At 35.0% G+C, this 14,540-nt stretch overlaps 1 protein-coding gene across 1 annotated transcript; it reads left to right on the forward strand.

The window, feature by feature from the left end:
- Nucleotides 1-1,331: 1,331 nt before the first annotated feature.
- LOC133197370 (zinc finger protein 729-like) lies at nucleotides 1,332-13,609 on the forward strand. Its single transcript, XM_061333367.1, has 9 exons — nucleotides 1,332-1,634; nucleotides 2,434-2,578; nucleotides 2,718-2,765; nucleotides 4,366-4,461; nucleotides 5,023-5,139; nucleotides 5,327-5,452; nucleotides 8,012-8,134; nucleotides 9,439-9,492; nucleotides 9,968-13,609. The coding sequence occupies exons 1-9, from the start codon at nucleotides 1,332-1,334 to the stop codon at nucleotides 13,414-13,416; spliced, it is 4,461 nt and encodes a 1,486-aa protein (XP_061189351.1). The 3' UTR covers nucleotides 13,417-13,609.
- The last annotated feature ends 931 nt before the right edge of the window (nucleotides 13,610-14,540 follow it).

The following is a 14,540-nucleotide window of genomic DNA, read 5'->3' on the forward strand; positions in this document are numbered from 1 at the left end:
TAAATGCATAACTTATAGTTTAAATATGTTTGATAATATTTTTACCACAACAATAAAGTATATAATAGACTTATTAGATGTAATATTCAGTATCTTATACATTAATTGGAACCTCATTAATCTCATAATTAAGCCATGAACTTTGAACTGGATGAGTCACAGGATTATTATACCCTCGCTTGAAAAGTGCGTTGTGGGTGTATAGTGATGGGGTGTCCGTCCGTCTGTCCATCCATCTACAACCGTCCATCTGTTACGCTTTGGGGGATACATCTCTTATCCGCAACTGCTCTTATACCACTGAATAAAATATAATGATACTTTCACAGAATCTTTGTTTCATAGTGCCATTGTGACCTCCTATTTTACTTTTTGATTGTAGTACACACATATTTCGGGTTTCTGATACATGTAGCACAACATAGAACACTGCCATTCTTTCTATGATATTGAGGGGTATCCATCTCTTATCTGCAACTCCTCCTCTACCACTGAATAAAATTTAGTGATACTTTCATAGAATCTTTATTACATTATAGTGCTGCTATGCATTTCCTATTTTATTTTTTTTGATTGGACACTTACTTCGGGTCTCCCTTAGCAAAACATGGACTTTGCCATTATAAACATATGAGAGGCAGGGGGTATTAATTTGTGAGCTCAGTGCTCACAGTTCCTCCATTTGGCTGCTGTATAAACTATTGATGCAACATAAAACACTACAGTTAAACACAGTTAAAGGAACACATCTATGATGAACTAATGCTTACAGCAAAGTGATTTATGCTCCCAGTAGTTTCAAAACATATTAGGAACTTATTGGATAAAGTGAATAATGCTTTTATTAACCAAACAAAATTTTTGTCCCTGGCACTTTGTTATAAGTGCATTTTACTGTATTGTAAATTTGTTTATTATTATGTTTTGTTTTGCATATACTATGTGAATACGAGTCAGGGTTTTTAACTTAGTGCATGACCCAATACCCTGACTACTATTTAAGCATTAATTTAGTATTTGTCATGCTAAACAAAACATTAGTATTATTATTGTGCTGACTATACTCCAATGTTCTGAGCACAGTTAAATACATTCTTGTTTTCTTTTCAAATAAGTTGACTATTATGATGTAATTGGTTACATAGTGACATCATTAGATGGCAACATCACAGTCTTATCTCACTATTCCCTACAGCAATTCATAGTCAACCATCATGATAAGCAATGGTGATACTAAATAGATAGCAATGAACTATTTGTTTTATTTGCAGTTTCATTTTTAAAAAAAAAAAATGTATGAAAACTGTCATTTTTTTTGTTGACAGATCTAGATGGCTGAAAATCTTGAAGAAGTCTTACCCCATACAGATCTTCAAACTGAGGAGAATGTAGTGGTAGTATCAATACCCACAGACTCTGTAGACAACATCCCTCTTGAAGGTCAGCTGCATTGTGAAACTCTATCCCCAGATATTTTGCCCTCAGATAATGCTGCGACAGAGGATATTGTATTGGAGAATCCCAGTGGTGTGTCCACCTCTGGACTATCACTGGGGACGCCATTGTTACAATGGACCCCACAGCAAACCATGTACACCAGTGCTGAGGCAATACAACAAGATATCCAAATACTGGTAAATTCTGTTAACAGTGTTACACACAAAACTATGTTATGTATTATCGACTCTGTCATTTTACCGGTACTTCTTATTTCCCAAAAAAGTTATCTTTAACAGTTTAAGGCAGTGCAAATTGATAGCATTTTTACCTGCTCAGGAATTGTAACTACACACTTTATACTACACATACCGTAGAAATACTTTTTTCCATGTGGTATTAATTCATGCTATCTAAGTGGTAACAAATTTTCCACAGAAATTTGTTCCAGCATACTTTAAATAAATTTTCTATATATAGTGGCAGTCTTAAAAATTCAGCATAATTCTCTACCAGTGCATTGAATGAAAATTGTGATTCCTCAGAATATCAACCTGTGGAAAAAAAGTATGTTTACAGTATTCACATGTAAACAATTGAAAGTATCTTAATTTTCATTATAGCTCATTTAATTTTCAGTTCAAAGCACACACTACATGTATTAGTTGAAATTATGAATTAGCAAAGCATGTATCAATCTTCATATATCTGAAATCTACTGGTATATATAATCAAAATGGGAGGTGAGCGTTGTTTAGCATTAACATACATAAAGACATACTGTGTTTATCTGAAAGAACTTGTTCCATGATGTTAATGAGAAAATAAGATTCCAACTGAATAGACCTAACCTATATATATCTCCTATCACATTACGAATGTGTGAAGAGTATTATATGTACTGTTGTTACAGATTATTATGACATCGTTTTCCTTTTGTATGGATAAAAATTTGCATATAATTTTATTTCCCCGACTGTTTCCTTTTTTTTTTAGCTTGGAAAATTGAGGGAATATGGACAAGAGAGCTTGCTTATCACAGCTGATAAGGAGGCAATACGAATGGATGGATCATCTGGAGGGAAAGAATTCCTCAAGGACCATGAGGCTGTAGCTAGATCATTTCATCAGAGGTGTTTTGGTAAATACTTTAGTATATCATAAATTATGATTGTCAGATTGTGGGGAAGAATTATGTTCATGCTGTTCAGCTACTAAACTAGAGAATATTGAATTTTCTTATTTCTTTAATATACTAAAACATGGTTTTTATTTCATAGGCAGTGAAGACAAAAATTCAAGTGCTGATGATGCAGATATGAGTGAAGGTAATAAAACAGAAAATTTAGGGGGCAGGTTTCCTAAATTTAAAAGATTCTCTAATTTGAAAACTTCACTGTTAAACACATTAATTTCCATAGGCATTTAAATCTTGTTTCTTCATATAAATCTTAGTCAAGGAGTAATGATGCACAGGTATGGCAAATGATTTGAATACTGCCTGTGTAAGTATTCCATTACTGAAATTTCAGAAAGTGAATTTTATTACAAAAAGTGAATCTCTACATTAGAACTTCCTTATCTTTAACTAGAAGGGGCTGAGAAAAAACTGAGAGATATCCTAGGACTCAAGTTATTTTGATTAGAAATTCACAAAGAAAAAGTGGCCTCTCTCTCTCTCTCTCTCTCTGACATATACATGGTACTTGAGATATCAACATTTGAGATACCGAAGTTCTACTGTTTTAAAATATGATGACAACCATTATATTGAATGTGCAATCTGGTAACTTTAAACCTAAGCTTTATTTAGAGGAAATCTGCCAGATAAAACAAGGTGCTGCATATGTGATTTATGACAACATGCTTTTAAAAGATTGTATTCATTGAATACCTGAAGAATAAATGTTTGTCTCAATCAAGGTCAAAACAAAAGTTCATCAATAATATCATTGATATATTTTGACCATTTAAAATATCCTCATTGGGTAAATAATCCTTCTCATGATCCTTTGGCCCAAATCTAAAATGGTCATATATTTGAACTTGGATAAGTGTAATAGGTTGTAAATAAGGTATCAAATATAATTCATCTATTGTAAATAAGGTTTCAAGTATAACTCAGCTGCTTCTCCTGAGGTTAGAATGTCTGACATTCTGTAAACATACTTTTTCCACGGGATTTAATTCTGCAGAATCACAATTTATGTTCAATCTGTGTGTAAAAAATTAAAATTAAACAGATTTCTTGGATTGTCTTTGTATGCCTTAAAAGCAACTTAAATATGCTGGGACAAATTTCCATGGAAAATGTTGTCACCGTTTATATAGCATAAATAAATCCCACACATAAAAAAATTATGTCTACAGTATATGCTTGGAATCAAAACAATATTTTACTCTCTGAAGAAAATGATGATTGAACAGGGCATAGCTCTTCCAGTTCAACTTATCTAGGTATAACTTTCTTCTTCCTGTGCATAATGTATTTCGATGCAATCTTTCAACAAAATTATAAAGTAAAATCAGAATCTCCATTGTAATTGAGGCTACATCAAAATCTGTTCCATTCAAATCTCTTAATGAGACATACAGTCAAACCTCATTACATCAAACTTGATGGGACTGAGAAAAAAACTTTGAGATATGCAAGTGGAAGTGTTGGAGATATTGAGGGTTAAATTGTGAAAGAAAAAGTACTTGGGACTTCCATATCTTCAGTATATCCATGGTATTTGAGATATCCTTGTTTGAGATTTCGAAGTTCAACTGTATCTTATGGACAAATAAACCAACAGTCAGACAAGTATGTCTGTATGTTTGATGACAAGTCCTTCCAGTTTTATTGGCAGAAATTCTTAAGTTATTTATCAAAATAAGGGCTGAATTATTCTAGTGTTTATACTATAGTTTTTGCTTGCAATTCAGATGCAGATGAGATGCCATTTGAAGGACTGGAAGATGGTGTTGCAGAGAATGTAATTACTGAAGTGAAAACACAAAACAGAAAACCCACAGCATCAGGTATTGTCAGGCAATATTCTTATGTTTTTATTTTGAAAAAAATAACACTGAAGAAATTTCCAAAAACAGATACACTCTTGTTAGCCCCACCCCACCAAACAAATAGCTCTTCTGTTTAAGGTATTTTTATGGTGAAACACTTATGCTTGTCATTGTGCTCTGATTCCAAATTATTGAATTAGTAATGGGAAATCGGGATTTTTTCATAATCCATTTTCGGAATGATCGGATGCATTATAATCGATTAAGAATTGATCAATTTCAAATATTAAATTTGTTCATTTTTGGATGAAGAATATATTAGTTAGAAATTCTGGAGTGATTTCTAGAATACATTTTTGAAATATTTTGTATCATGGGGTTCATTTATTAGATTATTATTCAGGATTTAGTTAAATTCAAAGAAGAATGAATCAAAAATCAAAAGAATAATTTGCTTTTAACGAATAGTTTGCATAATCGATTATCAAAATTATAGTCGATTATCTATAATCGGGGACCACTTCGATTAGATAATCGATTAATAGGTACATCATTATATTGAATTATATAAATTTCTAGAGGGGCCTGTCCTAAAGAAAATAGTTCATGAATCAGCAAATGAAAAAACAGAAAAATCAGAAATATCTCCAGCACCTGTACGAAAGCGAGGAAGGCCACCTAAAATTAAAACTGCAGGTATAATTTGAAAATCATTCCATATTTGATGATTGTGAGTCTGGATGCATTGAAGAAAAGATGATGTTTAGAATTGTATTAATGTGTACAAGTACCTGCTGTACAAATTTTATAAAATGAAAGATAAGCAAAAAAGATTACGGTGGTAATATTCAGAAATTAAATGTAAACTTGGTATTTTTTTCAGTACCAAATGAAGACCAACAGTCGGAAACCAACAAGGGAATTGAAACAGAAACTGCCAAAAAAGAAAATGTAACTGAGAAAACTCCAGTGAGGAAAAGAGGAAGACCACCCAAAAATCGGGATACAGGTGAGCAAGGTCTAAAACTGTTTACTTCTGATTGTTGTGGTGCAGCTTATTGAAGTCTCTTGGTCCTGTTGTTATGGTAAAAAAAATACTTCTGATTGTTTGTGAAAAATAATTCTTCGTTAAAAGTTTCCACTCTGTAAAATTATTTTTCCCAGAGTCGGTCTCTTTTAAACAAAGCTTGTGGATGTGCAAAAGTAACATATGGTAGTCCAAAATCTCTTAACTGACTTTGGGTAAAAAAAAAACTGGGAAAAATACCAAGAGCAGTGTATTTATAAAAGAAAACACACAGGCGAGTAGCAGGACTATACTGCAATTTGAAACATGTTACAAATTATCATCAACCAGTATGTTTACATGTTTCTCACCTCAGAGTCTGTTTAGCTTTTGGAGGTCGTGTTATCTCACCTGTTAAATATCCATAACGTGCTTGTTTTGTCATCATGGTTTTTTTATGGAAATTTCTCTTGTGTACATTGTTGTTAACCAAAAAAAAAACCAGTAGCAACATTAATTTTTATACATATTGTATGCATACAATTGCTTTATTGATGTACTCTACTTAGAGGAGTTATTTCCCCTTAGTTATTCACCTATGATAATTGATCACAATAATAAATGTAATAGATTGGTAAATAAATTGAATAAAGAATTATACAAGAATTTTTAATGTTTGGTACTTAAAGTATCTTTTTAATAGTTTTTAATGGTCAGATATACTTGTAAGTAATGAGACAAAATTACTTTATATTTGTACACTAAATGTAATTCATAAATCAGGAGAGGCCAATATGATAAACATTACTGGGTACTATTACTTTTTTTTTAGTCTGTGATAGTGACAAATGGGAGTTTTTAGCACTGGCAAGTTTATGAGTTGTTGCTGAGTGCTAGACTAATTATTTTCCTGATCCCTGTCAGTCCTTGATCATCCTATTTCTCTTCTTTTGGGATAACATATCAGAATCAATTTTAGCTCACCTCAACGAAGTAGGGGGAGCTTAATATGTAATACCCTCGTCGTCGGCGTCCCAGGTTAAGGTTTTTGGAGCAGTTTTCTTTTCAAGTACTTCTATGGATATATTAGTCAGAGATGCATGGAGGATGCTTCTAGTGTGTTTCATTGTACCAGTCAAGGTTTCAGATGCTGCAATTTCAGCTAAAGAATGACCAGGTTAATGTTTTTGGAGCAGGTTAAAGTTTTTGGAGCAGGTTAAAGTTTTTGGAGCAGGTCTCATTTCTAAGTAACTATAAGCCCTATATTGACCAAACTTGCATGGATGATACATCTAAGGATGCACACTACTGGACTTGCTTCGGATGCTGGATCTGACCTATATTTTCCGGATGAGTGACCAGGTTAAAGTTTTTGAAGCAGGTCTCATTTCTAAGTAACTATAAGCCCTATATTGACCAAACTTGCATGGATGATACATCTAAGGATGCACACTACTGGACTTGCTTCGGATGCTGGATCTGACCTATATTTTCCGGATGAGTGACCAGGTTAAAGTTTTTGGAGCAGATCTCATTTCTAAGTAACTATAAGCCCTATATTGACCAAACTTGCATGGATGATACATCTAAGGATGCACACTACTGGACTTGCTTCGGATGCTGAATCTGACCTATATTTTCCGGATGAGTGACCAGGTTATAGTTTTTGGAGCAGATCTCATTTCCAAGTAACTAAAAGCCCTATATTGACCAAACTTGCATGGATGATACATCTAAGGATGCACACTACTGGACTTGCTTTGGATGCTGGATCTGACCTATATTTTCTGGATGAGTAACCAGGTTAAAGTTTTTGGAGCAGATCTCATTTTCAAGTAACTATAAGCCCTATATTGACTAAACTTGCATGGATGATACATCTAAGGATGCACACTACTGGACTTGCTTCGGATGCTGGATCTGACCTGTATTTTCCGGATGAGTGACCAGGTTAAAGTTTTTGGAGCAGATGTCATTTCCAAGTAACTATAAACCCTATATTGACCAAACTTGCATGGATGATACATCTAAGGATTCACACTACTGGACTTGCTTTGGATGCTGGATCTGACCTACATTTTCCGGATGAGTAACCAGATTAAAGTTTTGGGAGCAGATCTCATTTCCAAGTAACTATAAGGCCTATCTGAACCAAACTTGCATGGATGATGCATCAAGGGATGAACAATCTCAAAACTTGCTTCGGATGCTGGATTTGACTTACATTTTCTGGATGAGTGACTAGTTTTAAGTTTTCAGATGTCTATTCCCAAGTAACTGCAAGCCCTATCAGACCAAAATTGCATAAATATTGCATCTAGGGATGCACACTCCTAGATTATTAGTTTAGTGTGGGACTTTTCCTTACTTAAAGACAACATTCGTTGAGGTGAGCTCTGTAATCTCTGATTACCTATGTTTTATTTTGTTTTATTATAGAATCTATGGATCCTTTATAGAGTTGTATTATACACTCATGTGAATGTTTAGGCCCATGGGCCTCTTGTTTTAGAGATTTTTTGTTTTTGTTTAAAAATTATATGTATATTCTATATTTAACAGATACCAAAACCCTGGAGACAGAGACGACAGAGAAGAAAGAAGAAAAATTGGAGGAAACTGAAGGTAGCCCTGTCAAGCTGCCATACACTGGGAAGAAAAGGGGAAGGAAACGAAAAGAAGAAGGTAGATAACATACATTTCAAAGGAGGGGGAGGGGGTAACATGAGTCTATATTATCAGCAAGAGTAATGCTTTGACAAAAAATTTCCTGATAAAAGTGCAGGATAAGTCATCAAGAGGTACTGTGGAATCATTTTTATTCATAGGGGTCAATGTTTGTGGGTAGCCAAAAATTTCCCGGTTCATGGGGACGTAATTTCGTTGATAACCACGTTCTATTTCGTTTTTTTTTTTTTTTTTTCAAAGTTAAAAAAATGAAGGATAACCCTGTCAATGTTGCTCATTTGAAATGATACGGAGTTATCTCTCTTGTGAACACAAAATGTATCATTATAAGATTCTCCAAACAATAGTGATTATTTCTCAGCAGTAAGTGTATATTCTGTTGAATTTTACCTCACTCATCTCATTTCAAAATGTCCATCGCACAGTGGCTTAAAACGGGAAAAATCAAGACTTCCACGCCAACAACAATAGGATTGCCTGATCCAAATGAAAGTCATATTTGATTTTTTTCGCAGTGCATAGAACTGAATCGTTATTGGAAAAATTAAAAGCTAACAACATTCAACCTCTATATGTACCGGCGGCTTGCACCGACAAATTACAGCCGTTAGATGTCCCTGTAAATTATGATTATAAAGAACAATTTAAATCATGTTTTCACCAGTGGTACGCGGAACAGGTTTTTAAATCTCTAGATGAGAACAACGACAACAATGCCAAAATTGACTTAAAAAACATCTACCCTGAAACCAATTGGCTAATTAGCACCCACTCCAAAATTGCACTGAAAAATGACCTCATTAAAGGGTCATTTGAGCGTGTTGGACTGTAATGTAAACACTACTTAATAGTTTGTGACTACTCAAATATTTATCACTTAATTACTTATTGTATATAGTTATCGATGTCTTTGATACTTAATAAAATATTTTTTTTCCTGTTTTTTTTTTTTGTTTAAATAAACACATACAGATTGTCTTCTTTATGCGCGATCACATGGACACAAAGGTAACGGTTATTTTATATAAAATAGCCTGTGTAATCGTAACTTTTAATAAATAATAAAACAAATGTTTGTATATACGTTCGTGGGGATGTAAATTTGTGGGTCAGGGTTACCCACGAAAGCCACGAACATTGGTCCCCCACGAACAATGATGATTCCACAGTAATATCTGTTTTTAAAGAAGTAATTCAAGATATAATTTCTTAATTTTGTATCAAATATAAACCTTTTTCTATACATACAAAGTAAATGTTCATTAGCTGGAGCTGAGATTAACCTGTTCAATATGTTACAGTGACTTATATAGAGGAGGAGACAGACAGCAGCTCAGGGGGAATCAGAAGAAGCAGTAAGTGGGTTTATATCTAGAGGAGCTGTTGTCAAACATCAGCCCTAATTATACATTGTAGGCTATATCAAATCATATCTATAGGAGCTGTTGTCAAACATCAGCCCTAATTATACATTGTAGGCTATATCAAATCATATCTATAGGAGCTGTTGTCAAACATCACCCCTAATTATACATAGTAGACTATATCAATCAAAAATGTGAAATTGTGGTTTTTGAAAAATGAATTATAGATGTAACATAAATTTTATTTTAAAATTTACTGCAGAAATTTTGATACGCTGTATTTTTCTCTAAATACAGTTATTTTACTCAGTAGATTATACTTCAGTGCACTTTCTCCAAATCTTACTTGATAAATGCAATTTAAGATCTGAAAATTGAATGTGCTTATTCCATTTTTTTTGGGGGGGGGGATTATTATTGTAAAAAGTCTGTGAAATTTGATACACATCCTTTGAAATACTTTTAGGTCGTCCAGTAAAGAAAAAGATAAAAGAATCTCTGGGTTATGCACCACCTAAAGAGAAAGGAAGAAGATCTGGAATTGGAGCTGGGGACTTAAAGATCAGAAAGGTACCTCTAATTAAAGATGCTGCCAAGGACAAAGGAAACGAGGGATTGGATACAGATGAAAATCAGACTGACAATGATGCAGTTGATGAGTTAATTACGATGTCAAATGATGAAGCAAGTGAAATGGTCGATAATGGCAGTGAGAACATTGAGACATCAAACAGGCTAGTGTGCAGCAATTGTGGATTTGCTGCAGATTCCCAAGAAGTCATGGAGAATCACATTCGAGTGGAACACCCAAAAATATGGGCTCAAATCCTGATTGATGATACCAAAATCTTGCTTGCTCTTGGAAAAGATCCGCTAAAAGTGCAGAGGCCAAAATGTGATGATACGCCATTGAAGAAAGAGCCACCAAAGGAAAAGAAACCAGAAATTGTTAAAAAAGATACCACCACTAAAGCACCAGTCATAAAGAAGAATAAATTGCCATTGGAACACAGATCATCTGGTCACTATAGCTGCACTGTGTGTCAGAAAAAATATAAAACCATTTGTTTACTAAATGCTCACATGGGTTTGATTCATAAAGATAGGAGATATGCTCAGATTAAGAGAAGGAAAGAGCTCATAAAATACAGGCAGAGATTAATTGCTATGAAGAAAAAAGTAAAGGTAGAAAACAAAGAAGAGAGTACCACAGCTGATACAACAAAGGAGGGTGAGCAAGAGGAAGATAAAGAAGGTTCAGTTGAGGCGGGAGAAGAAGAGGTGAAAACTGAAGTCACAGAAAAGAATATGGAGGTGAAAACTGAACCCATTGAAGAAGAAGAGGAAGTACGAAGATCAAAGAGGTCCTCACGGAGAAAATCCAAAAAACTGGACGATTACGAAACAGATCTGCCAGAGCTTTACAGGTCAGATAATGAGGAAGAATTAGACATGAAGGCCCATTATGATGAACCTTTTGCTTGTACTCTCTGTCTGAAAGACTGTGGAAGTGAAAGTGGATTAGCTGAACATTTGAAGAGAACCAAGCATGATGAGATGAAAGTCACTCCTTTTCCATGCTTAACATGTAATCGTTTTTTTCTGACAATGAAAACCCTGGAGCTTCACATGACACAATCTGGCCATATGGGAGAGGAGATGGGTAGTTTAGATGGAGAAATTGAAGTCACCAGGCAATCTTCCATGTCCAAAAGGGGGATTTTATTGTACATATGTTCCCTCTGTAAGCGTGAGTTTGTTAAAAAGGAGAACTGCCAAAATCATTGTGCAATGAAAGTCTGCAAAAAGCCGTGGAAAAAATCTTGTCCAATTGTCACTTGCAAGAAATTGTTTTTTGAGAACAACATGTTTTTCCACCACATGACTACAGAACATAGAGATGAGTTTCCATTTGTGTGCCCAGTTCAAGGATGTAAGCGACTTTTCTTCCACACAGCTGCCTTGAACTCCCATATTGCAGCACACAATTCCGAGAAGGATGGCCATGTCCCACCACCTAGACCTATAGAGGATGGCAGAAAGAGGTGTGGCTACTGTGGCATGTTGTTCACTTACAATGAAAATCTGCGACAGCATGTCAAGAGAATTCATGATAACGACTTATTTGGACAGCACAAGGAAATTGTAGAGCATAACCAAGCTACTGAACCTTTCTCATCAAGTAAAAAATTTCTTAAAGTGGAGTCTCAAAGGGGAGATAAATCTAAGGATGCAGACGATGTGGATAAAATTGATACCTTCAAAAAGATGGACAAGCGGCAAGTTACAATTCGCAATCATGTCAGGGGGAAGGAGTTCAAATGCTACACATGTGACGAGACCTTCAGTCATATTGATGATGTTGGTGACCATATGGTGGACACTGGTCATTGTGGACTTCCTTTAAGTGCCTTGGATGGCAAGAGAGATATCCGAGTCAGAATACGTAATACAGGTGAACAGTGTTATGTTTGCACTCTCTGTAAAATGGAATTCAAGAAAAGAGATGGATGTGAAAAACACGTTGAGGCTGCAACCTGTAAGAAGAAATACAAACGACTGTGTCCTATTATGAACTGTAGAATTTTGTTTAGGAACTTTAATTATTTCAAAGCACATATGTCAACCATGCACAAAGATGAATTTCCCTTCAAGTGTGAAGTATGCAGTAAAGAATTTGAGCAGACCTCTGCATTGAATTCACACAGAAACTCCCATTACAAAGACACTCATCACATCCAGGCAGATGTACTGAACTCTGACACTCCAATGACCTGCCACGTCTGTAAGGAACGATTCAGAAATAACAAAGAATTAAGAGCACACAAAGAAGCAAAGCATGAAATCAACAGGAGATACATGTGCGATATCTGTGGTAAGAAGTACAAAAGGAAGGAAAATCTGAAAGATCACATTTTTATGGTACACAAGAGAGACCCTACAAAGGACTTTGTAACTTGCCCAACCTGTGGAAAAGCTCTTGCCAGTCAGAGATCTTTGAAGTTCCACTTAAGATTTGCACATTCAGATGCCAAACCATGTGTCTGTGAAATTTGTGGATACAGTACTAAACAACTGGGGAACCTTGCTTTTCACATGAGAAACACACACAGTGATGTGAGACCCTATGAATGTGAGTGGCCTGATTGTGGAAAGACGTTTAAAGACCGACAACTCTGGCAGAGACATTCGCAAAGACATGAACTGAATGTGGGCAACCTGGAAAAAGCCAAGACATATGGACCAGTCTTCATATGCAAGATCTGTCAGAAAGGATTCTGTGGCAAGTATAACCTGGAGAAACACATGCTGTGTCACACAACAGAATGCCCATTGTCATGTAATTTATGTGGAAAAGGAGTAAAAAGAATGAGCAGTCTGCGCAGACACATGAGAAATGTCCACCATTTTGATCCCAAGACAAATACATCCATGGTAACTAAAACCATTATCAGAAAGCCCAAAGCATTGATGAAGAAACAAAATGTTCTGGATTTGGCATCGGCAACACTAGAAGAACAAGAATCCATTGAAGTAGATTTCAAAGAGCTTTCACAGATAGACTACCAGTTTCATTCAGATGCTCAGCAGAAGCTGCAACAGATACTGACACCCATTGTAGATGTTCCGGTGACGTCTATAGTGACTGGGGAATCCCCACAGAAAGCAAGGGATTACCTTTCTGAGGCACAGAGTCAAGTCAGCCTTCTGGAATGTTCGGCCAACGCAACAGAAAACGTCATAGAGGAAGCAGTAGATGAATCCCAGATTATCATTGAAAATGCTGGCGAGCAGTACATCATCATGAACCCTGATGGTAACATCTCCAATCTGGAACAGCTGGGCAGAGATATTATTCTGGCAGTGAAAAATGAAGATGGATCCGTTTGTTTTCAAATGGTTGGAAAACAGTGAAAGAACTTTTTTTTTAAAATTTCATTTTGGTTACCAAGTTGAGCTTTTATGTAAAGAATTACCGGTAGTTAAGTAAAAATTGATTATTTTCTAGATACATGTAATGTTTAAGTACATGTATTTCTAGTTAGCTTGCTGTGTAGCATTGTAGTATAATTATCATGTTGATAATAAACACTTTGCAGAAAATTTTTTCACTTTCTAATGTCATCATTTGAATTTCATGTTTTCCACCTCCACAAAATCCTTAAATGGTATTGTTTCTTTCGCTGTATCTAATGAAATAAATTTTTGTTTCAAAAAAGACAAAAAGGTCATTTGTGATGAAAAGAAGTTGTTACTAATTCTGATTAGAGATTATTTGTCAATCACATTCATGAATAGAAGGTGGAAATCAAAGGTCACGAAATTGATGGAGTATGATGGTGGCAGATTGTCAGAGAGAAAGAGCAAAAATCAAAATCTTGATAAGGTATTGGACAAAAAAGGAAGAGGCACACTATTTGGATCCTGTTTAAGGTGACTTTGGTGAATGTCTTCATTGGATTCTTATCCATTCTTATCCATTCATCTACAAAATATTTTTAGAATCTATAAAACTAGTGAGTAAGTTACAGTATATCTCTTCTGTAGATGATGTTGAACAAATACTGTGGCCTTCACAGCACAATAATTTAATTTTGTTTGTATTCTAGCCTCTGATTGGTCAATATCCAAAAAGAAACAAAAATTATTTCTGTATAACCTGGTTTGGTATGGGGACATATCCCCCTGACAACCAGCTGAATCATCTGTATCCATACAATCCTCTCATTTCCAGTCCTCGTGATTCATGGAAAATTCCAGATTTAATAAATGTACCTTTTACTTCAAACAATAATTTGATCTTACCACATGTAAACAAACAACAAGGCTGCTAGGCCTATGTATCAGTTTTTACCTCCCCTCGCTTCCCATCACTTCCGTTGCTACCGTTGTATTGTGGAGTGGCAAATTTGAACTAATAAAAAGCAATGAAATTTTACACCCATAGTTATTTAATGATTTTAAAATTAAATTATAAGGAATGACTCTAACTCTTGGCCAAATTATTCGAGTATAACCTGGTTTGGGTCAGTTTATGC

Source organism: Saccostrea echinata, unplaced genomic scaffold, assembly GCF_033153115.1.
Source record: "Saccostrea echinata isolate AGI-Se365-2 ecotype Australia unplaced genomic scaffold, CSIRO_AGI_Sech_v1 ptg000030l, whole genome shotgun sequence".
NCBI classification, from domain to species: Eukaryota; Metazoa; Mollusca; class Bivalvia; order Ostreida; family Ostreidae; genus Saccostrea; species Saccostrea echinata.